Source organism: Parus major, chromosome 6 (genome assembly GCF_001522545.3).
Source record: "Parus major isolate Abel chromosome 6, Parus_major1.1, whole genome shotgun sequence".
NCBI lineage: Eukaryota > Metazoa > Chordata > Aves > Passeriformes > Paridae > Parus > Parus major.
Genome location: NC_031775.1, coordinates 26,542,998 through 26,567,529, shown reverse-complemented (window position 1 = coordinate 26,567,529; position 24,532 = coordinate 26,542,998). Strand labels below are relative to the sequence as shown.

General features: G+C 40.3%; 1 protein-coding gene across 20 annotated transcripts in view; it reads left to right on the top strand.

Moving 5' to 3' along the window:
• ABLIM1 (actin binding LIM protein 1) overlaps nt 1-24,532 on the top strand; it is a 192,517-nt gene that overhangs the window by 108,770 nt on the left and 59,215 nt on the right. For all 20 annotated transcript variants that reach the window (XM_015633086.3, XM_015633102.3, XM_015633099.2 and 17 more), the window contains exons 5-6: nt 10,241-10,367; nt 11,513-11,606. In XM_015633086.3, the coding sequence (XP_015488572.1) occupies nt 10,241-10,367; nt 11,513-11,606 (221 nt within the window). The remainder of the gene's footprint in view (nt 1-10,240; nt 10,368-11,512; nt 11,607-24,532) is intronic.

The window sequence follows — 24,532 nt, the reverse complement described above, 5'->3', positions numbered from 1 at the left end:
AAGATCCAACATTGGCTTCCACTTTTTCTTGAATGCACAAGAGGTGGTGTGAAAAGTCCAGCAGAGAGCAGAGCAGCTGTACAGAGATCTCCTCATTTGGGACAGGCACAGGAGGTGGTGCCAGCAGGCTGAGGGACTCGAGCCAGCACTCTTCTGGCACAGGCATCATTGAAATCCAGAGGAGGCTACATGTCTTTGAATGCAGTTTAGTCCCTCTTCCTCAAGAAGAGGTTTTTTTCCCTTGAGAAATTCACTCCACAGTAAAGCCCTTCAGTAATAAGAAAGCTATGTCATTTTCCACTTGCGGTTGAGCCCTTTCTCTGTTGGTTCCTTATCTGGGAGCTGGTCTGGAAGCTTTAGCTATTTCTGATTATCTTTTTGCTGAAAGGTTGGATCATTTTGGTGATGTACATGAGCTAGCTAAGAAATTTCATTTCAAGTGAAAAGGGTGTTTTCTGGGACAAACCTCCCTATCCAAAAGAAATGGGAGCATTACAATCACCTAACAGGAGTTTTCATGTTGAAAAATTCATCTTCCAAAATGCTGACGAAGACTTTCACCATTGTTTCTTTTCAGTGCAATAGACCCTCGTGTCCTATAAATGCCGAGGTACCCAGTAGTGATACAGTTTGGAAAGGAGCAGAGGGAAGATATTTCAACTTCCCTTTCTTTTTAAGAGTCTCTCCTCTCAGAGAGTGAGTTAAGAGCATTACAGTACAGCCAAGATGTGGACCAGAGTTTTCAAACTGACCGAGAGAGTGTTCCATGTGCATGAATAATCCTTGGTGCAGCTGTTCCCCAACCAGCCGGCGTCCACGTGGAGATTTCACATCATGTTTTGTGTGTTTGTCCTTGTCTGTTTTGCACATTATGTTCTGGCTCAAAAGAATGTCAGCTCTTCAGGACAAATGCTTTCATGCCTATCAAGTACAGAGTTTAACAGGGTTGGATTTTGCCTCACAACTGGGGATCTTTGCTCTATTGTGATATAAATAATAAGCTTAATGCTTAATGAACTTGTGGGGGAAAAAAGATATCTTTGTTAATTATTCAATAGCCTTATCTCTTTCAAAAAGATGCAGGCAGTAAAGTTCCCAGTAAATAACTGAAACTTCCAACAAGCTTCTGGTAATGGTGAAGTAAAGCAGAGCCAACATACCATACCTGCTGAAGAAAAAGGAGGCGGGAAGGAAAAAACAGGAGTCAGCTTTTGCCTCAGTGCCCAGAAAGTGCAGGAAAGTGAGTTTATATTTGAACCAACAGAGCATCAAAATGGAGAAGCAAATTTAGTTTGCAGTCCTCCTTTAAAGGGTCTTTAATTCTTAATGCAGTCCCATAGTCAGGAAATAAATGTCCTTTCATTAGATAAAAATATAGGTGATTGCTACCAGTATTCAGAAATAATGTCAGAGCTGATGTATAAGCATCACAAACTTCTCCATTTGAAGTTAGCTAAAATGGATACAAAATTCCTTTTAATCATAGTTCTTGGTAAAAGTCTGCAGCTTGGATTTGTAACTGTTCAGCCACATTTGACTAATTTTTCACTGTTTTGTTCTTTATAATTTTTTTCTGGAGCTCTCGGAAAACTTCAATTCCATAAATAATTTAAAAGTGAAGGGGAAAGGCTGACTGTTGCTAAGCAAGATATCTGCATTGATTTTTGGCTTTAAAAGGTATTGAGCAACATCCAACATGTGATTTTGAGCTTATTCTTAGGAAATATTCTCCAATTTCACACTGTGTCAAAGCTACAGGGGTACTTGGCACAGACAGAGATGGGCCTTGTGTGAGACACTGGACTCAGTTTGTCTTAAGGAATATTCACCCACAACAGCCATAACTTCAGTGAGTGCCCTGGGGAACTTAGAGAGGCTGAACAATTTTGGTTGTGTACTTGCATTTTTAAATTTCAAATTTTAAAAATTTTCAGCCTGAAGTGTTTAATATTTCTTGCGTGCTGTAACACAAATTTTTTCTCATTTCATTTTTGGCTTGTCTGTTAACATAAGCAGAAACACTCCAATATCTCTGGGGCATTCAAGCCTGTGTTTAGCTACTGGAGATTCAGTTGAGGATTTGGGGAACTTGACAGAAGGGGCACACATAGTCCTATATATCTCTTTTTTTTAAATTTACCATAGAATAAAAGCATACTATGGACATCACTGTTGATTGATTTCAAGCACTGTGATTTAAATCATTGATTTTAATCATGGTTTGTTCAATAACCCAGGAAACCATGATTAGACTGACTGATTGTAACCTTAGATTACATTTAGATTTTTAATTATAAAATACTAATTGATAAACATGAGGGTGCTTCATATCTGTACACATCTACTTAAACTAATATAGCTCTGCATAAAGTCATCATATTATTTAACCTCTATTTTTTTCCTAACAACTGTTTTTGCTAATGAGTTGTCAAACTCTATTTGAATGAAAGTAACAATTTTATTTAGAGTGCGTAAAGTATCTGTGGATATTTTTTTACTTTCAGAAGTTTGCTGCACACATGAAGAATGTAAATGCATTAAAATATATTTCAGTTTTAGAATTTATATTTTTCAAGAGTCTGTAGCTTCAAAGCAGTTACTTTGGATCACCATGACCTTAGAAGTTTTTTAAGTAGCACATATTATATACCCTAATTTTGCTCATAAATAGAAAAAGGAAACCAAGTTTATTCCCTGTGTTTTCAGATCCCATTTTTAACTTCAATTTAATTAAAACTTTAAATTCAGAAATTAAATTAAAATTAAAAAATAAAATTTAATTAAATATTTTATTTTTTTAATGTCACTATTTAATACTCCATTTCTTTAGTCCAGGTTTGGTTGTAATAATCTTGCAGGCCAGCTACATTTATGACTTAATACAGCACACATTACCCCGTCCCCCCTTTTAAGAATAAAAGAAGCAAGTCAATGTTCATGACATGATAAAAGTTCAAAGAAATGATGCTAACCCAAGCAGAGTTCCTTTCTGGCAAAAGCCATTAGATTGTGCCTAAGAATATGCAGTTATTTTCATTATACTGGCCAATTTGTATGATTGTTTCAAGATGATTTATTCTTTTGAAGCATGCTTGCTGTTTTTGAGGCATTTTCATAATTTGAATTACTTTCTAGGGTTACTTTTAGTCCTCACTTTATGTCCTCACTCAGAAAAATGGGTAAATTACTCAAATAGCCTCCATTTGCTCAGCTATTTCCTAGTTTATAGGGACTGGTATTTTAATGCCACTTTATAAATTGTGTTAGATCCTTCTCTGAAGGTATAAAAGCTTTGTTAGAAACTTAACTTCTGAGTGATAAAGATAGCAGCAACTGTATTTAAAATATAGTTGTGTCAGGGCAGGAAATTTCTGATTTATGAGTTTTGTATAAGAAAATTCCTTTCAGAAAACAACTCTTCTTCAGGAAGGTGTTTGCAGTCCAGTTTCCCCATTTCTTCTGGATGCTTTTCTGTTACAGTAAATTGGACAGTACTAAATATGTATCAGTTCTTATTTGCCTAAGTGTAACCCCATCTTGAACTTGGAAATCAAAACACATCCATCTCCTTGGGTTTTACTGGAGAAGTGCTACTCAAGAGCTAATTCTGAGGGAAGTTCTGAGGGAGGTGCAAGGAATTCCTCAGTAAATGGGTGTTGCATGAGCAGGGATCACTAGCTTGGAGAACAGGATTACAGAGGAGATCCCCAGGGACAGGAGTATCTGGGAATTGTCATGTTCAGAAAGCCTGCAGGTACTAAGTCAGGAATCAGAGGTCACTACAAAAGAATGTGAAAAGCAAATTAGCTGTTAGTTAGATCTTAGTGTGCCATATGTTATCTGGGCATAAAAACCTTCCTAAAGGAATGTCATAAGTTTCATTTCTATTTTGGGGAGTCTGCACCCTGTTGGAATTGCTTGTTTTCCCAGAGTAACAGTTGAAAATTATCCAAAAAAGTCTGCAAATTAAGAGACACAATGTGCTATCCATGAACTGGGTATTAAACAATGAAGCTCTGAGATAATGGTGCAATTCCCTTGGGTTACTGTGAGTGGGATTTGTAACTGAATAGCTGGAGCTACCTGAGTACTGAAATGTGGTAAAAGAAATGATGGTATAAAAGACTGACCTCAGCTCATATGTACCTGGCCCTGGTTTATCCTTTAGAGTAGTTTTACAGGTGGGGCTCTGGGGGCTGGGATGGGAAGAAACTCAAAAACTTTATCTTTTATAGGACATTTAAAAACACTTCTCTTTCATTGTATGCAGTATGTTTGCTCTTTCATCCACCCTCTTATTCTCAATTCAGATACCTGTGTGAAAGATTGGGTTGAAGAAGGACCTGGGATTGATGAAGCGAAAAAAGGTTAACTTTCTGATAGGATTTTTTCAGGGACAGTTTGCAGGAGTAGTTTGTCAGAAGGTCATTTGGTTTGGCCTCCTTTGGGAATGAGGAGTAGAAAGATGTGGAAATAAGGAATTGCCTTTCTCTGTTAAACGCTTAAATCAGTACAGACCCAAATGGAGTTGGGGAAGAGCATTCAACCTTCTGAATCACTTCAAATTAAATCAGGTGATGAAACAGCAATTTACAGTAATCACAGAATCATTTAGGTTGGAAAAGATCTGTGAGATTATTGAGTCCAGCTTATGCCCCAATACCACTGTGTCAACCAGACCACGGCACTGAGCACCACGTCCAGGCTTTCCTTAAACAGCTCCAGGGATGGCGACTCCAGCACCTCCCTGAGCCATCCATTCCAGTGGCTGATCACCCTTTCTCTGAGGAGATTCTTCCTGATGTCCAACATAAACTTACCCTGGTACATTTTAGATCATGAATAAAGATATTAAAGAGGACTGAGCCCCATACTGGTCCCTGGGGGACAGCTCTAGTGACTGGTCTAATGATACATCCAAGATGAACAATAATGTGTTTCTTAAAAAGACAAGTCAGTGTTGGGCACTCAGATGCTTCCAGGGACTTGTGCTGCAAGCAAAGAATGCCAGTTCATGCCATTGGGATTTCTTTCCCTACTTGATCACTAAAATAGTTTTATTTTCTTTAACTACTTGTTTTGAAAATATCAGTTTTTCCCAACTTGCCACTTATAATAAACTGTCAAAGCTATACTGCACTTCCCATGGGAAATTTACTTCCCTCCATTGTATGTGCCCAGCCTCTCATTGTTAGATTTCAGGAATACAAGGCTGCCTATGTGGGTTTGTTTTGCCTTCAGCAAAAGGGCAATAGCAAATTTGTTCTGACAAACATTTCCCATCCTTGCAGTGGCAAAGAGTAGGGGTTTGGCAGAAGATTCCTGAGTTACATGCTCAGATTCAATTCCTCCCAATATTGTACGTCCTTCTCTGACTTCCAGGCCTTGCCACAGCCCCAGTGACCAAATGGCTATGCTTTAAACTTTGAAAACATTTGTCATGCTGTGAACATAGTGAGTTTGTATTTTTAGCTTTGACAGAAATATCTTGAAGATCTGGAAAAGCCTGCATGATATCATCAAACCTTTCAATTTTAATGCAAGGCTTTAGAAGGTGTTGCCTGATCTGTGGTTAAAGGGTAATTGAGAAAGAACTCTGGTCTCCCTACCTCTATGAGAAATTGTAATTGCACAACCTTCAAATTGCCACAGAAGAATTACTGGGATATAAGTTGTTTTTCAAGGTGACTAAGAGCTATTTATACTTAAGAGATTTCTTGACCTTGACTCCAGTGATAATATTTGCCTCTTTCATCACTTTCAAATCACTTGCTCTTTAGGTCCAACTGTGTTTGACAATGTATTTCTGTGTAAGTCCATGAAAACTTTTAATTTCTTTTAAGTATTAAAATAATAACAAAAATCCCCCCCAGCTCTTCCCTGCTTTTCCTGTTTCAGAGCAGAAGCCTGCTGGTGCCATCTTTGTAAAACTCACGTATCAATGTTTTATAAGGAGGGAAAAGAGTTACAAAAGGAGTGTAATAAGAGTACAGAATACCTGTGACTCATGGGGGTTGTGGCACCTTCAGACTTTATCTATTAGATATGGGCTTCTGATGGCCATCAGGATTGAAATGAACTCTTTGGTGATTTAATTATTCATCATGAAATCAGACTGGTATTAGCTTTGTTCACAGAGCTAACCCTGTGTGGAGCAGAATTGGTGTATCGTTCACATGACTTTTTTTTGCATAACCCTCTTTATTAGGCCAAAACCACATAGAGATGGTTTCTCTTTCATAAATCATATGAGATGCGCAGACAACGTGGGATAAAGCTGTATTTGTTATTAAATCTTTAAAGCAATCCAAAAGGGAGTGGGTGAAGTCCTACTCTGTGTGCTGAGGGTTAATCCAGCTGTATCAGCTCTGAGCTCACCTGTGCACTATTGGCTGAGAGCAGGGGAGGGAGGCTAAGGCAGAAAATCCACTGCTTTATTTAGACAGTGACAAATGCCTTGCTGTGCAGGGTGCTTCACTCCTGAATGTCTGGGGTGGTGCAGGTGCTAAAAAGGGAAACACATTTTCTCATATCTTTACAAGCAAGGTGTCATGGGTGGCAGCTCAGCCTGACCTGCGTCTTTTAGTGGGGCTGCTAAAGGTGGCTGGAGAGTGGAGGTCAAAATCATACTTTATATTACAGTGGTGTGCCCTGTCCCCCGACTTTCCCATGCTTTTGGGCTGGATGACTCCACAGCACAGTCCTTTTGTCCAGGCATTTTCTTCTGTACCCAGACATGTCAAATATGACACATATCTAAGTGCATAGGGGAGCTGTACTGCTCACTCTGAATTTTAACCAGCACACTGCACTGTCTGCCTCCTCCTCTTTGTTATCTTGGCACTGCTGAATGTGTGATGTGCAAGGAATGGCAGAAAGGGAGAATCCAGGTTATATGGCAAAAAAAAAGTGCAAGAAAGCTCAGATTCAAAGGTTGCAGTCTGTTAGACCCAGGTATGAAGCCAGAGAATACCATGGTAGGAACCATTGTCCACAAATTTGGGAAGGATTGTCAGATTTTTCAGTCTGCTCTGACATATGGTTGTGGACCACTATTCTTACCTCACAGCCCTTTTATTTGCAGCATGTGCTGGTTATAGGTTAGACAGATACAGACTGTGCTTAATGTGATACTGAGATCCTGCCTGCATACGCTGATGACATTCAGCCAGGGGCTTAAATGTGCCTCATGCAGGCCTGAGATCATAATGGCTTTTATTTGTAGAATTTGGATGAACAAATGGTCTTTTCTTAGCCCAGCCCAGCCCTATTTGATTTCTATTTTAGGAGATAATGATAATTGCTAGCTTTTCATGTATATACCAAACAGTTTTGCCAGAATTAAAATCAGATTTATTGAAAAGCCATCTCAACCTAATACAACAGGACTGGGCTATTAGTTTACTTTGATTCTAGACATTCATTGTGTCTGTTCTATTAGCAGAATGGAAATGATGTTAATTTCCTTTAGCAAAACACTTCAAGGAACCCAGAAAGAGTGTAGATGTCATTGGTGCTATAGAATAATAAATGGATCTTGCCAGCCCCTTGTATTAAACATGAGCATAATACTAAATCTGGTGCTCAGACTTACTGTGACTTTGGCTTACACAGAAGCAATTAAATAGTTAGAAGTACTTCACGGATCCCTACTTCCCCCATGTATCTGGTTGTGGCATCAATAAAGATGCTGCACTAGGGAGACCTTTTTTTGTAAGGCATTTTCTCTGCTCCCATTGCCTCACAAATTGTTTAAAGAATCTCTTCATTGATTCAATTTCTAAGAAATTTCATGGAAATTTCAGCTTCACTGATGTTTCCCAGATAAAAACAAAAAAGAAGCACGGAAAATATAGCAGATTTTTTGAGGGAAAATAGAGCAGGGAATACATCACAGTGTGACAGGCCCCAGGTTGGCTGCGGAAGCTGCTGGAAGAAGCAGCAGTGCTAGAGAGCTGAGAAATGGGTGCTCTTTTAAAACTGCAATTCAGCACATGCTGGAACTGGGGGAAGGATCTCATTTGTTCTCACAGTCAAAGTCATGTTGCATGGTTTCTGATTTAACTTAAGAAAATGAGGGCTGCAAGGGACCTCAAGAGATGATGTAGTATCCTCCCCAAACCAAGATCAGCATGCCAAAGCCACTCTGACACGTGTTTGTCCCTTCCTCAGCCCTGTGCTGGAAATTCCAGAGCCTCCCTCAGTGACCTGTTCCAGCCTTTGCTGTCATCACAGACTGGCATGGAGCCTTCAGCTGTCATGGCAGAGCAGAGGGATACATTACACGGTGTCACTCCTTGTCACTTCATGATTTCAGCTTGTAACATACGTCCTCTAGAGCAAAGTCCTGATATTAGGACATCGCAGGGCTGCTTTTCAAGTCCAAGTTGTGTCAAAAGTCTGTGATTCACATTTTGTTACAAGATACCACAATGCTTAGTCCCCTTCCCCTCCTTTTTTAAGGGATTTGAGAAGGAGGATGCTCTAGGAAGAGGAACATGCGAATGGTGGATTCCTGGATAGCAGGAAAGGGCAGCACATATTTGGGGTTCTTTTGGCCCATTTTCCAACAAACAAAAGTCATGCCCTTTAGTCAGAAGGACTGACTGCTCTCATTATCAGTTGTGATAATACACTTGGACTTGCCCTTTTGCAAGGCATGATGTTGCCTGGGCTTAAACCCATGAGGAGATGAAGATTTTCAGGCTGTACCTGCTCAGTCAGCTTGAGCATTGGAGCCAGGGTGATATTTTCCCTGCTGCCCAGGGTTTAAGAGCTCAGATTAATCAGTTCTGTTTGTCTCCATTTGTCGTTATTTGTTGATGTTTCAGGCATTCACCAAAGGAACACCAAGTCTGGGGATAGTAATATCTGGAAAATCCTTTGTTCCAGGCTGTCTCCTCTGTGGTTTCCATGAGTGCCTCAGCTGATGGGCATTCCCTTTCCACTTCACTGGGCTTCCAGGCCCTCCTCTCCCTCAGTCCTTCTGTCCCCTGAGGCTGGGCACAGAAGCACAACCCTTGCAGTTCAGTGCTGTCTGCCACATCAGTCTCTTCAGATCTTACCATGTGCTGGACTGCCCCTTAACGGGAAATCTTTTTGAGTATTTTATGTTTGAAGGGGAGAGGAATGGAAGCTTGGGGCTGAGCTAGAGATTTCTGATGTAACATGAGGTATCATGGCACCCTCTGGGACAGAGTGCTGCTGGCTTCTGGTTTCCATTCTGCCATCAGCATGGAAATCAGGCTCCTCCAGGACTGCAGTGAGAAACGACTACCAGGAAAGTACCAGAATTCCTGAGTGAGGGCCCTTTTGCCGATTAGAGACCAGTTTGCCATACCTGCGGCTGGAAGACAACAATGCCCTGCCCTCTCCACAGCCACAGGGCTGTCACCCCTGCCCTGGGCTGTACCCGGGCTGTGCTCGGGATGTCCCCAGTCTGTCCCCAGTCTGTCCCGGCCTGTCCCGGTCTGTCCCCGGCCTGTCCCCGGTCTGTCCCGGCCTATCCCGGTCTGTCCCCGGCCTGTCCTCAGCCTGTCCCCAGTCTGTGGAGGCCTATCCCGGTCTGTCCCCGTCTGTCCCGGCCTATCCCGGGCTGTCCCGGCCTATCCCGGCCTGTCCCCAGTCTGTCCCGGCCTATCCCGGGCTGTCCCGGCCTATCCCGGGCTGTCCCCAGTCTGTCCCGGCCTATCCCGGGCTGTCCCCGTCTGTCCCGGCCTATCCCGGCCTGTCCCGGCCTATCCCGGGCTGTCCCGGGCTGTCCCCGCTCTGGCTGTGCCACTGGCGGGGCTCTGCTGCCCCCCAACGGGGACGGGCCGAACCCGGTGCTGCTCGCTCGGCCTCGCTCGCTCCGTGTGAGCGCTCAGCTTCTCGCTGAAAGCAAAACGACAAACACTGATGGCTGTAGAAAAAAGGAACTTGCTGCAGCGAGGACTTTCTTGTAACTCGTTCCTGACAGAATCTGAAACTTGTACAGAGCTTGCCAGGTGGTCTTTGAATCACAAACAGCGTGAAAAACAGGAGATGTACTTTCCCTCTTCCACTGAGTATGTCTGTAATGAGAAAGATTTGAGTCTCCGTACAGGACCCAGGAAGGGTTTAAGGAAAGGAAGATGTACCTTTGCACTGCTGTGTACTTCATCCCTTTGGCTACCAAATGTTGTGACAGGTGGGCAGTTAATTAAGGTTAATGAACCAAGTAGCTGACAACAAATGCATCTGTTTGTTTGCTTGTTTGCAGATTGTGCTGGCTGTGGAAGAGACATCAAAAATGGACAGGCACTGCTAGCCCTGGATAAGCAGTGGCACCTGGGGTGCTTTAAGTGCAAGGCCTGTGGGAAGGTCCTAACTGGGGAATACATCAGCAAGTGAGTAACCTCTGCTTCTCTTCTGAAGCCATGGCACAGTTTTAGCTGCTAGCAGTTTTTACTGCTTGCAGTAAAATTCACATCTGGACATCCTGTTTCAGCCACCTTTTCATATACAACAAAGTCTTTGTTCCCAGTGATAGCTGAGCTGGGAAAGTGAACTGCAAAGTGCAACTGAAAGGTGATGTTTAATGATACTAGTCTATATTTAATACCAGTCTGAAAGAGGTCTAATTCCATATTCCTGTAGAGAATTAGGTGGATTGTTGCATATGTTTTCTGTAGTAGCAGATAAAGAATTGTGTCATTTTGCTTTCCAACACGTGATTTGGAGGAAAAAAGAAGTAGGAATTTGTCCATTTCTTACCTTTTCTAGGCAATAGATGTGTTGATGTGATTGACCTGATGGTATTTCTCATCTCCATATAAAAACTAATGAAGAGGGTTTCAAGTGTAAGAAAGTGTAGAGGAAGAGAATACGGAAAAGATAAAAGAGGAAATGAAGATACAGTTTCTTTTTTCCCCTTCAAGCATTTAGCAAAGAGAAAAAAATAAGGAAACAGTGTATGTTTCACAAACCTGTCATTTGGGAGTGTACAATATTTATAAGAGGTAGCATCTGTAATTTCTCAAAAAAAAAAAATCCAGTGCCTGAGAAATGCTCCTAGGCTGCCTAGTGTTTCCACTTTTACTGTATGTTCCTTTTTCATACTAAAGTACTACGTTACCTTACACTTGAAAGTAACTGCTTATAGTCTTGCAGCCTACCAAAGGTTTTGGTTTTTTTCTGAAGTGAACAAAAACTGTCTGCCTGTGATAGACTGTGATTTCCTCTCACCCCCAGAAACAGTTACACTGATTCTCTGGAACTCCACCCCCTGTAGGTGTAGAGAGTCTGCTCTGAAGAAGGAGGTTTACTTCACTGGTTTGTCCTGGATGTCTTCTCTTGATGAAAATTTAAGGAATAATTCTAAGAGTCATTAGTGAAAATATGATTTTTGTTTCTTATACTACAAAGTGTTTCCCTTGAACCTTCCCCATTTACCTGGGTCTGTGTGTAGGAGTTCCAATTGAAGACAAAGGAAGAGTGTAAGTCATGCTGTTTAATAACAAGTGGTTTGTAATTTGTTAATTTTCTTTTTCAGAGATGGTGCTCCTTACTGTGAGAAGGACTACCAAGTTCTTTTTGGAGTCAAGTGTGAAGCATGTCACCAGTTCATTACTGGGAAAGTCCTAGAGGTAGGTGTTTTGTGAAGTAGAGTTTATGAAGAATTGAGCCACCCATTACGTCCTCATGCAACTGTGGAGAATACAAAAATTCTCATATAAAGGCTTCCTGCTGATTTTAGAACAAAGTTGCTGATTTTCAGAATTATTTTCAGTGTTTTCATTTTGCTGTCATCAGGAAAAGTGTGTGATATGGAATTAATTGGACTAGTTTCTATGGATCTGTGGTTTCTGTTTTTCTCTTTTCATGGTGATCTGCAAAGCCTGTTGCTCTGCTTATTCTATGTGAGATTTGATACATTTACAGAAGTAATTTGAGTAATTTGAGTTTGGCAACCATAAGTTTGTCGAAACTTACAAGGTGAGATTTATACATGATCTAAATGATGCTGAGAAGGTGAGAGGGAGAAATGTGCTGGAGAGGTAAATTATGTGTTCAGAAATGAGAAGACAGAAACCATCTGAATAATCTCCTTTGCTGACTCTTACTGGAGTCCTCAACATTCTCATTGAAACCAGACAAATCTTTTTAGAGATGTCAGTACCAGCCTCCATCTCTCATGGCTGTGTTTAGTCCTCTTTGAGCTGGAATCCTTGAATGATGCATGGATTCCTCTGTGTCATTATTGAATTAGGGGACCAAAATGCAGGGGACCTTCTTTGTCAGTGAGATATGAGAAGCAAAACTTATTTCTTGTCCCTGTAGGAGACTCTGCTCAGTGGAAAGAACCTAAGCTTTGAGCTCAGCTCAGGAGCTGGAGTGTATGTTTTTCACTGAATGACTGAAAATAAACCTGAAAATATCACAAAAAATAAAGCAGCTGGAATTTGCTAGTGAATGTGTGTTACAGGTTCCCTTCTTTGTGTCCCATCTACTACAAATGTAAGACTGTGTCAGCCCTACTGTAAGAAGTTTCAGGTTTGGCATAAAATGGTATTGTGGTTTTAGTTGTGGAGGTTTCTCTGGTTCAGCATTCAGAATATGAAGCAGTCACCATGAGGGACTCAGAGCTCGTGTGGACACCATGTGCATTTTGAAGGATGCACTGGAAGGATGTACAGTTCCTTCATTAGCCAGACTCTTAGCCTGCCTCCTTTGAAATCTGTATCTAATTCCTTTGGAGACTTGCACAGATAATTACTGAGAGCAGCCTGAGTTGTCCCCTGAGCATGAAGGCTGTGTCTCTGGCTTTCTTCTTCTGGCCTGCCACCATCTGCTTATCTATTCCTGTCTACTGATGAGTTTTTGCAATTTATCATTATGGACTGGAGACACTGTATTTGCAATGCTGTGCAGGAAGCACTGCAGGAGAGAATTAATTATATTTGTGGGATTGAGAAACATAAGATAGTTTTAAAATTATTTTAGGGGTACATGACAGTTGCTCTCACCTACAAACAATGCAACCTATTCAGATGAAAATGACAAAAGAGAGGCTTTTGGAGTCTGTGGAGAGCTGGGAAGAAATAAACTATTTCTGTCTGGACCATTTTGTATAGTTGAATATAGCGAAGTTGCACTCATGTTACTCTTCCTAGCATCAGTGAAGAAACAGTTGTTTGAGGGATCATGAGTTGTATCCCATCAGAACTGGATAAACTGAGACTAAGGAAAGATTAGTTCAATTGACCTGGAACTTGGCTGTCCATCATAATTTAAGATAACGTTCAAGTTATCAGAGATGTATCCAGGGCAGAACCTTAGTGCTCATTTTGGCCCCAAGGTGAGTTTCTCACTTCATAGTTCTTATACTTCTATGGCTATTTATTATTATTATTTATTTATTAGAAGATGAGACAGCATTTACTGCATAAAGGAAGCATGTCCAAACTCTTGCAAGGGTGTTCCTCTTCTAAGAGTCAAAATCAGATAAAAAAGATAGTTTTTTCTATTTGACCTGGCCCCTGCAGCATCAGACTTTTCTGATGAATTAGAAACAGAGCTTTTGAATGATCTTGTCAGTAATGGAAACATTAAGCATGCTAAATTCTGGTTAAGACTAGAAATTTTACTTGAATATTTATGGCTCTCACTGGTTATCAGAGACACAACACAAAATACTGCAGCAGAGGGCAGCAGTGGTTCTTAGCACATAACAGGCCAAACTCCTCAAAGGCCTATAGAAGTTGTATAGTGTTGCTCTGACTGCTGTCTGTAAGGTGTAGCCTGGCCAAGTCGTTAGAAATTTTCACCAAAAAAAAATAGCATTGTGTAGCCAGGGGGGCCATTCAGACACTGGCTTAACTGAATTTCAGTGTGTATTAGCAACTTGGATAGTCCATTCATGATAAAACATGATAAAAGTTCTCAGAGTATCAGCTGGGAATGCAGCTGCAGGAGAGACATTCAGACACTCAGTGTCTTTTAAGTGGTGCTGGAAAAGTTTGGAAGATACAGGTGAGCAGCTACTGCTCAACAATCAGAGCAGTTTATGGGAACTGTGGGCTTGTTTCATGATTTGTCGCTGTCAGAGATGCGCAGTTCCAAAGGGGCAGTTTAAAAATGTCTCTAAAAATGACTCAAGGAACTAGTAAGTCAAAAGCTAGCATGAGAAAACTGTGTGTCAGCACAAGTGTCCCCTTTGGGCAGGAGAGGTCGTCTAAAGGATGGGGTCAGAGCGTGACATAAATCCTCTGGTAGTAACGGAGATGAGATGTCGGAAGCAGCCACAGGAGATAATTCACAGAACAGGATGCCACAGCTCAGAGAGGGCTGCAGACCTGTTTGAGGCAGGACAATTAACAATCTCCTTATCCTGTACTGGAAATCACCCACAACCTTTCAGTTCACCTGAAGGTTTAATTTAGATGAAGCTTGAGATTCTCATGAAAGGATTACTATCTTCCCTCTTTGTTTTCTTTGGCAATGTTGCTTTGGAAAATTTGGGTGGTTTTGATGATTTATATCTTGTGGGTTGTCTCTTGTCCTGCTGTTTGCCCCTTGACAAGGAAACCATATTCTTGGTGTGAAGTAGCACACTTACAGGAATTGTCTAGGTAGAGGTTATGTCTGCCCAGCCCAAATTATACCTACTAACATGCAGTTAGAAAAAAACCCAAAACACTTTATATTTTGCCTTTGTGAATAAAAATGATTGTATAGCAAATGTCCTGTAGTAAATACAATGAACTGTAGATCTCATTTTATTTGTCAATAAAATAATTCATTATGTCAGAAGCAGAGTATGCTATCTCATCATCTTCATCCAAAGAAATTATTAGAAGCAATTGAAGGGAGTTCTGTGGCACATTGTGTACAAACACTTCCCTCTAATGGATCAGAAAGAATTAGCAGCAAGCCATTTTGGTGCTGCTTTATTTTCTGCTTATTCTTATTACATCTAAGGCAGTCTGTAGAAAAACTGAAGGGAGATGAAAACATGAAAGTTAGCTTTGTGTTCACAGAGGCTGATGTTGCCTGTTTTACCACTAAAAGCCTATTTCACTTATTTATCTATTTTTATTTAAAGAGAAATTGGGATTCTTTGCAACATTCCAGACTTGTAATTCCTGCTTATTTTGTCCCTCAGTATGGCTTTAGCCCCTCTGAGAAAGTCAGATTTTTCAGTCTCCTACAATGAACAGCCACTCCTCATGTGGACCTAAGAGTCTTCATCTCAGAAGCAGCTATAGAAGCACCCTCAGAGGGTGCCCCTGGAGCACCCTCAACAAAACCCACCAGAAAAGCCAAGGTTTGGATTCAGACTCTCAGATTCAAGGATGGACTCCCTCCAGCCACTCTGTAGAGGTGATCGCTTTGCTCATTTAAGGAATGCATTAGGAGGAAGACAGGACTTATTTTACTAATATCCACAAATCAGGGAAGAATTTTTTTTTTTTTTTTTTCTTGGCCATAGATGTAACAACTTTCAGTAGCCATGGAAATAGTCAAGAAAAATACCATGTGTATTTAAGTCAGCTCAGATATTTCTGATGTATTATTTGGCACATTGCTTTCTGTGACAAATACTCACAGATGATAGATGAGGGCATGCCAACACAATAAATGTGCTAAATGTCCAATATGAAATAGATATTGCAACTTTCTTGAGCGTACTGGATACTTTAATGCTTGAGTGTTTCAGGAAATGTTGTCAAGGCAACAGAGATCAGTGCTCTTCCTTGGATATCTCTAGCAGAAAGGAATCTTTAGTTATGAAAATTACTCATTTCCCATTAACTCTGGTAAAAAAACCCCGTTTTTAGCAGGCAATAACAGCATAGTGAGAGTGAGCACTTCTACACACTTTCCACTGAGCAATGGTTTTTATAGCTTCAGGGCTTGCCTCTTGAAAGATGCTATCTAATCCTAAACCTGCAAACTTCTGTGTAGACATGTGCAGCTCCATAAATCTAAGTAAATTCGATCATGTATTTAACCATTTGAAAGATGTCTACCTAAATGATTTCTGTCTAATGTGTTTTTCATACACAGTATAATTACTACTCCAGGGCTTAATTCAAAATATGTTAAATGATTGAGAAGCTTCCAGCTGACTTCAGAGAATGGTGGATCATGCCTGAATCCATGTATTCCATCTTTGCTTATCTAAAATGTCTTACTGCTAGGAAATATTCTTTTATCTCTGCACAAAAAAGTCATAAGGGCAGGAAAAAGTGGATATTTTGCATAAAATCATACAAAAAGTCCAGGAATAAGATAGAGTTTTTACATTTTTCTCCTTTTCCAGCTGTAACTGATATGAAGAGGATTTGATCTCATGATCTAGAGACAGTGTCTCAAGTGCCTTTACCATCTTGCTATTCCACACATTTATTTTTATAATGCTTTTCACTTAATATTAATTGTAAAAAAAAAAAAAAAAAAAAAGGCTATAAAGCAGGGGTTTAGAGTTATCAAAATTAATGTTAAAATTTTCCAAAATTTTTTCATAAATGCTAGAAAAGAGTAACAACATCAGAGAGACAGAGAGAGGAAAAAAAAAAAAAAAAAAAAAGGCTATTGTGTTATTTCTCCTGGCTGTGCATAGCTCGAGTTCCTGTTTGAGGGGCTGCTGCCTGCGCTGGTTTTGCTTCCTGTGCACTGTTGAATCTTGCACCCCACCTTGTAAGCAGTGGCACAGTGCCATTTTCACAGATGGACCTGAAGAGAGTCCAGGCCACCAGAAGGTTCCCTTGATTTCAGACTGCAAGGTCAGGTCAAGTTCTAAATATGTTTGTGATATAGTAATTTATACTGAGGTTCTTCTGATTTTAAAGAGGAGTAGTAATTTAAGATGTGGTACTTAACACCACTGAAGTTTAGTACTTGTAAATACTGTTCATTTAATTGCCAGAATTTTAAGATGTCTCATCTGTGCTGTAACGAATTCTGCAAGATTTCAATTGAGACACCCTGACTTCTGAAGTTTGAAGGAAATAACAGTACTTAGGGGAGGGGAAAAACAAACATATTGTGAAAGCTGCTACATTTGTTTAAGAAAATTGTATCCATATTTAAGAGGCAAAGAATGTGACCCAGAAGAGCCTGAAAGTTTCTTCAGATGTTTTCAGAGCTAGATTTAGAAACCTGTGCTGTGAGGGATTCATGGGAGATTCTGCTGTTTCTTTAGAGATGAGTGAGTCTGTTCTAAACACTAAATAAATAAACAAATATCATCACAGAACAACCTTGCTGGTTCCCATACAAACTGTAAATGAATTATTTGAACAATGCCTGTCTAAGTTGTTGAAGTGTTGCCTCCTGCAAACACTCACCCATGTGAGCAGCTCTGCTCATGTGAGTATTAGCATTCAGATGCTTCAGTTGATTGACTTTCAGAGACACTCAGCAGCCTGCATTTTTAACTAATCTATTTTAAGGGGACTCATAGCTCATGTGATGAAAACATCACTCTTCTCTGCAAAGATCCATGGACAGAGTATAGTTAGGTACTTCAGTACAGTCACGTATCTGGTCCTGTGTTCTTAAAACACTTTCTAGATTGAGAAGCCAGGTGGCTCTTAAACTGACATTTATTTCAATTCTGTTCAGAAATGTTAAATGAAAAAGTAGCATATATTCTTCTGCCAAATGAAGTATTTAGCAAGGCTGTTTTCATAACAGTAATACAGGAAGTATCACAAAATATTTAATTTACTGTATTTTAATGATGAGATCTGTACTGGTAATACAGATTGATGTGTAGTAAAAGTTCAAACACTTTTATAAATTAAGCAATTGATGAACCAGAGACTGATGATAGGATGGATCCAAACAGGTTTGGGGGTATGTTAAAGTTGTGGATAATAATATCCCTGAAGAATGCAGTACCATTCTGTTTTTATAGCATTAAGTATCTTGTGCTTTAGGTGTCTTACAGGCTTGGGAGAGACTTTGCTCTCAACCAGTGTCTCCCAGTCACACACAGCACAATAATCCAGGGAAAAAGGCCACAGAGCATATGAGAGGCAGCAGCACAGTCTGGTGCATGATTTGTTCTGTGATTTGCTTTGTTTGTGTTTAATTTTACTGCCTTTAGAATAAAGGAGAAAACGTGACCATGTTGCTTGAACGTCCCAGGTAAATGATAACAAAAGCAGAAGCACATGCTGTGTTCATTTGCCCTCTTAGTCAGGTGCACAAGACCTTTTTCATTACAGAAAACACCTGGGAGAGATCAGATAGGGTCAGAGCACAGAGCACATTGAAAACTCATCCAGTGTTCCCAGAGTGTGACTGCAGCATGTTCTCACTCCAAAATGTGCAAACAAGATAAAGGATACAGGTACCAGCGTGGGAAGTGGCCCCAGTGCTTGAGCTAGCCCAAATCAGTCTGAATTGGGCTACAATACAGTCTCAGATAAACTACGTGTTTCTACAAAACTAGACTAACACCCAGGAGGCTGTATAAATTCTTCAGAAGCTGTGGAAGTAATATTTAATAACTTCCAGAGGAGGAGAGAGCCGAGTTCATAGACAGGAGACGCCTCTCCCCAAGGGAAAAATGTTGTGAATTGTGTCGACATCAAATAGTGACACACGAAAGTGGTGAGAAATTCTCCTGCCCCTGCCTGGGTCGGTGTCCTTCCCCTTTTGCTTTTCCAGAATGGGATGGCCGAGTCGCAGCCCGAGTGGGTTGAATGTGCAGGGAGGGTTATTTGCTGGTTTTGGTGGGTGTGTGCAGGAGAGGGCTGAGGGAGGAGGAGGAGGAGGAGGAGGGCTCCGGGCTGGGTGCAGCTCCAGGCACAGCCGAGCCGGTTCGGGGAGAGCAGAACCAGCGCTGTGCTCCTGCCCGAGCCTCAGCGGAGCTGAGGAGGAGATGGACTTGGACTGAAAAACCCCTGTGAGAAGGTAAATCCCTTCCTGTGAAACTGGAGCTGAGCTGGAAAGGGTCATGGCTTTCCTGGGGGAGGGAAGGTGGTGCAGCTTTCTGATGGGACTGAATAGCTTGCCAGGGGGATCATAATAGGGTACTTGTACTTTTGTTGCTGTGCACCAAAAAGGATTATTTTTAAAGGCTGTGTGTAATTCTGTGGTTTAGATAAAGAGAGTGCAGCTACACATATTTTTAAACTGGCAGGAAGAGAGGAGAATGGCACAGAGCTTGGGCTGTTTCTGATTGAACTGATTGCTGCTGTGTGGAGGAACAATATGATTCTGTATCTTAAATAATTCTTGATAGAGTTTCTTGGCTCTTTTGATCACTTTGGAGATTTTTTTGCATAGAAATAAGGTTATCATTTGTTTCTAGTTTTCCTGCGTTTTTGCTGAGAGATGTGTTTTATCAGTTAATATGGAATGCTGATTTTTATTTTTTTTTTTAATGTGGGGTTTGTTTGGATAAACGCAGGGAAATTAAAAGTTTAATAATAACTCAGAATACGGGTAAGTGGTTGAGACAGGTTGCCTATGTAGCTGAGTAGCAGCACAGATTTAACTTTATTTAGATTACCCTTCCATGCTGAAAAATAACCTGCTGTAATTACTGAGAACACCACACCAGGCACAAGATCCAAAATCTAGAATAAATATACCTGTAGAAAAATAATATAAATAGCTTGATGTAAAAATCTTTCTAACAGGATTTTAGTGAATCCCCTGGCCCCAATCAAAAGACTGAATTTGGCAGGAAGGGTATCTGTAATTGGGAAAGACTTGATTTATAAAGATGACAAAAAAGTATCTGAAGTTGACAGAGCCCTAACAGAAGTTAGTTGCTATGGCAGCATAATCACAAGGCATTAACTTCTCAGCAGTGGTTTGGAAACCATCCTTCAGTCAATTTGAACATCAATAGGAAGGGGAGGAATGTTAAAAGGATGTAAAGATGCTGAATAATAAGAGCAGGTTGTAACAAGTAATTTGAAAAAATAACCAATTAAAGCTTCCTTATTGCCACAAAGGGATTTGTGAAATCTCTCAGGTGCTTATAAAGTCATGGCTTATCTTTATAAATTGCTTTTGTGAGTACAGTGTTGCTGATTAGGATCTACATATCCTAGCAAAGCATCTTTACTGTCTACATTGTTGATTTAGTTAAAAATTCTCTAGTGTATTTCTTGTACTAAATATTGCTAAAAAACTTAAGCAGTCTGATCAAATTTTTTAAAAATATTTCAATAGAGGCATTTATATGATCACAAAGCTTATTGCCACCACCAACAGCCTTTGTGACAAATAGCCACTGCAGGTATTCCAGTAACATGGAACAGCCAAAATAAGTAGCTTTTTCATGTCTTAGATGTGCACAGAACACATAAAAGCTTTTAGTAGAAGGATATCTTACCTGGATGAGTGCATTGTGTTAGATAACTGTGTTGTTGTATTGCAGAACACATCTTGTTCTCTGGGAGCAGACTTTAGGGAAAACATAATAGTCTATTTTTATTTTCTAGCCACCATTGCTTCTTCTATCCATCTTTTAAACCTTTGCATTGTGCTAGTCCTACCTGCCAAAATCACCCACAAGAGAGATAAAATTAATCACGATCCCTGCACCAAAGTGTTTAGACTGAACCAGAAGTTCCTCCAGCATCGCAGCCCCACTGGCAGCTGGGACGTGGTGACAGTGGAATGTAGCTGTGCACTCTGCAGCAATGTGAAATTATTTCAGCCAGTTACTTTTTGTTCCTCCTGGACTGAGATCACAATGAAAAATGGATTAAGTGGTGAAATATTTTTTTCAGGATTCTGATGTTTCATTTTTAAGTCCTGCTTTAAGTCTTCCTATCAGTGAAAAGTTTACAACTGACTTCTAGAAAGCAAGGGTAGAACTTACACCTATCTCCCATAAAAAATGATTGTTGGGAAGAATGCAGCAATAACATGTTTGAAACTTGAGAAGTGGAGAGGAGCCTGTTGGAGCAAGCCTGTAGCTGTCACCTGCTTGTAGCAGGTTCCATCTGGGTATTGTGCTCAGCATTCACTCTGTGAGGACTCAGTCTCTCTTTTGTCTGCTTTGTCAGGGTGTTTTCCTGAGGGGGGAAAAAAAAGGTTAAAAAAAACAAATACTAATCCAAAATATATGTTTGGAATCTCTAGGGATTTTGAAGTCCACAGAATGAACACCTGTCTTTATTGAGCAGGTGGTTTTAGAGATGGAGAAATATGATCATGGGAGTATTTTATGGGTGGTGAAATGTTTGAAATGAGCACCTGAAGTACATGATGGGTAGATTTTAATTACATGCTCGTGCTATATTAGAAGATCATACAGGTTTGAAAGCTCTTTGGATAGCTATCTGGGATGTGTGACATGTATTACAAGCCTTTTTAAGAGGAAAAAATAGCACACAGTAAAAGATGCATCTTTTCATCACCAGCAAACTCTGGCATTTAAACTCTTTTTGTGGTTTGCAGAGGTCAAGGAAATAACTCTTGGAAATCATTTGAGTATAATTTAAAATGTTAAAAAATTGACTTTTACATGTAGGATTTGGACAGAAAGATTTGTTATGCCTAAAGATGGATATGCTGTTGCTAAGAGTTCTGTAAAGCAGTGGCATCTTGGCTGGAAACTTTTCCTAGGAGTGAGGAGAGTAAAAACTGAAGCAGTAAGAAACTTTAAGCAGAATTACCTCACCATCATCCCTGAACTACTGCTGTTGAGGCAAAATTATGGAGATGCTGTAGTCAGTTGAAGATCAAATGGTGTCAAATGTTGTTAGATATACCTTTCTGCTTTATGTCCATCAGCTCTTTCCTGTTCATCACTACAGTAATATGTGGGAAAAGTTTTTCTGTGGTAATTAGAAATCTTGATTTTTATATGAAGCTGAAGTAAACAAGATAGGGAGTAAATTCCCTACTGTGTCTTGGCTCCAACATGCATACTTTGATTGGATATTCCTGCCAGTAAGGATTCAAAAATGTACTTGCATAGTTTTGCAGCTGTAATTGGAAATCATGTCTATCAGAAGTTAGAAGACTGACAAATAGAAAAAGATAAAAAAAAAAAAAAGGATTTCTGCCAAAAAGAAAAGGCTCTGCTTCTAGCAGAGTACGTGTTGGTGGTCTGACATTTATTCAAAGTCATTCTTTTTGAAAAAGAGTCAAAAGAGTCAACTATTTCTCTGCAGTAAGAATCCCCTGGTTACCCTGAAGTCCTTTCTTATTTCCATTTTAAATTTAGTGTAACATAAGTACTTTGGCCAGAATTACAAAACAAAGATTTCTGAGAATGAATGTTGTCAAATAGAAGCTCTTAACAGATATGGATGACTGTGGAGTGACTGGGAAGAAAAATATTAGAAGTAAATTTGTCCTTTCCCTAGGTTGCCATCTGTTTGCTGTGACCTCTTGCTGTAAGAGATTTCCAAAGGTAGTGGGTAGTGTTGCAGTTAATCAAGGATAAAAACACATTCTTTAGACTTTTTAAGGCATTATCAGATCAGACTGGTTGCAATAGGATCAGTTTCCTACAGGAGCAGGCTCTAGCCACTAATAGAAAAATACTCCTGGCTTAATTCCCACATAAAATGTTTCCCTATCAGAACAATCCATCAGTCTCTGTGATACAAAATAAATTGCATGTTACATGTGTACTTTGTTTCTTACAGGCTACTTTTGTTTTGTATTCTCTAGTTGTTTTCTATGGATGTACTGAGTCTGACCTCATGCTTAGTTGCTTACTCCCCTCCTTTGGCCCTTGCAACTCTTGTTTCTCTGTTGTTTTTGGGACACTCCCTGTGAAGTGAATGCAGATATCAGAATGGAGCCCAGGCTTTGCTGAATCACATGCCAAAGCTTGCATCGTTCCTGAATCATTCTTCTGACAGACAACGGGAAAGGCAACAATTTTCTTGTTCATCTGTGTGAGATGAACAAGAAAATTGGCTACAGTTACTTAGGTCTAGTGCTGTATGGGGCTGGGATTCTGAGAATTTTGCTCTGCCTGGCTCTGCTGTAAGCATTAATTTGGGTCCTAGGTGAGTTGCTTAAACTCTCTAGCTCTCACTGTCTTCACCAGTCAGAAAGTGGTTTGTATGTGCCCACTGAACAGTTTAACATGAGTTTTTCCTCGAGCTGTTCTCCCAGCCTTCCCCAGGGCACAGAGCCTTGTCACAGCACTGAGCTCTCAGGATCAGTAGCAATTTTGGGGTTGATGCAATTTACCCAACCCCAGAACCTCTCCTGGCCTTGCACTTGAGATGTCTCAGAGAGCCAAAAGTCAGATCAGCCAAAGCTGCCTTCTAGCTGCCAGGGCCCTGCTATACCAGGAATTCTGCTGTTTAGCCAAGCCAGGTCTCAGTGAACTGATTTAACTCTCTTGGGAATCTTTCCAGTGTGACCTGTGCTCCCTAGGAGCTGCCTGATGCATCTGTAAAATCGTCTTTCTTTCTATGTAATGCCCATTGGAATGAATTTTAAGGTCAGAAACTCTACTAAAGTAATCTTGCTTGACCTTCTCTTTTCAAAATCAGAGCTTTTCCCTAGAAACCAAATGAAAGCTTGTCCTCTGGGAAATTACCCAGTCGTGAAAACTGCAGAACAATCGCAAGGCCAAAAATTTTCCCTCATGCTGCTTAAATTACCTTTGCTTTTTAGAAACTTCACCTTGTTTTGAGGTTAAATTTGTCTAATTCCAGCTTTTTGATGTCACAGAGTTTTCAGTAGGATTGAAAAACTCCTGCTCTTTCCTGCTATTACATCCTTTCTCTGCTTTTAATCACCTGTCATTGTGATCTAGTCCCCTCTGAAGCCTTTATCTGAGTAATGATTTGACTCTGAGTCCTTCAGGATCACAGCTGAAGACTCACCTCGTGCTGATGGCTCTCCACTCAATTCCCTTCTTCAAATACGTGTGTATGCACCCACTGGTGTTACAAAAGTTTTTCTGCTTTTCCTTTATATTCATTGTATACATTAAATGATCAGAAGAGCAGGCCCTTTCAGGTACTCTGTGACAGCCTTTTCTGGGAGATTTTAATGATGTTCCCCAAGTGCCTCTGTCAGTTGCTGTTGAACATGGCTCTGAGTCTCACAGGGCCTTGCCTTCTGGATTTGCAGGCATTTTGCATCAGTCTCTAAGAACATACTTGGTTGGTTTAGATGGCTTAAACAAGCACTGCCTGTGAGTCACCAGCAGATTTACCAGGGAAGGTTTTGTGTTCTTATCTTGGCCAGCAGTACCTCATGCTGTGGGTTGAAGGAAGTAATCTCTGAGGTATCTGGCTCAGCAGAGCCTCCCCTGCTATCAGAGCCATCTGTCTGAGCAATGCCTTGCTACACTTTTCCTAAGCCTCTTTGAGTTCAAATTATTCAGGTCTTGAATAATCTGTAAACTTTGATTTGTGAAAAACACTATTAAAAAAAAAATAAATCTTGCTCAGTAAACAGTATCAAACAGGAAATTGGATTGTCAAATACAGACCCTAAAAGTACACATTCTGAATACTCCTGCCTTTTTTGTGTCAATTTTCATCATTTTTCATCTACAGATCACAAGAGAATTTTGCCTGATCTGTTTGGTTTTTTTTTCACATCATGCTGTAGT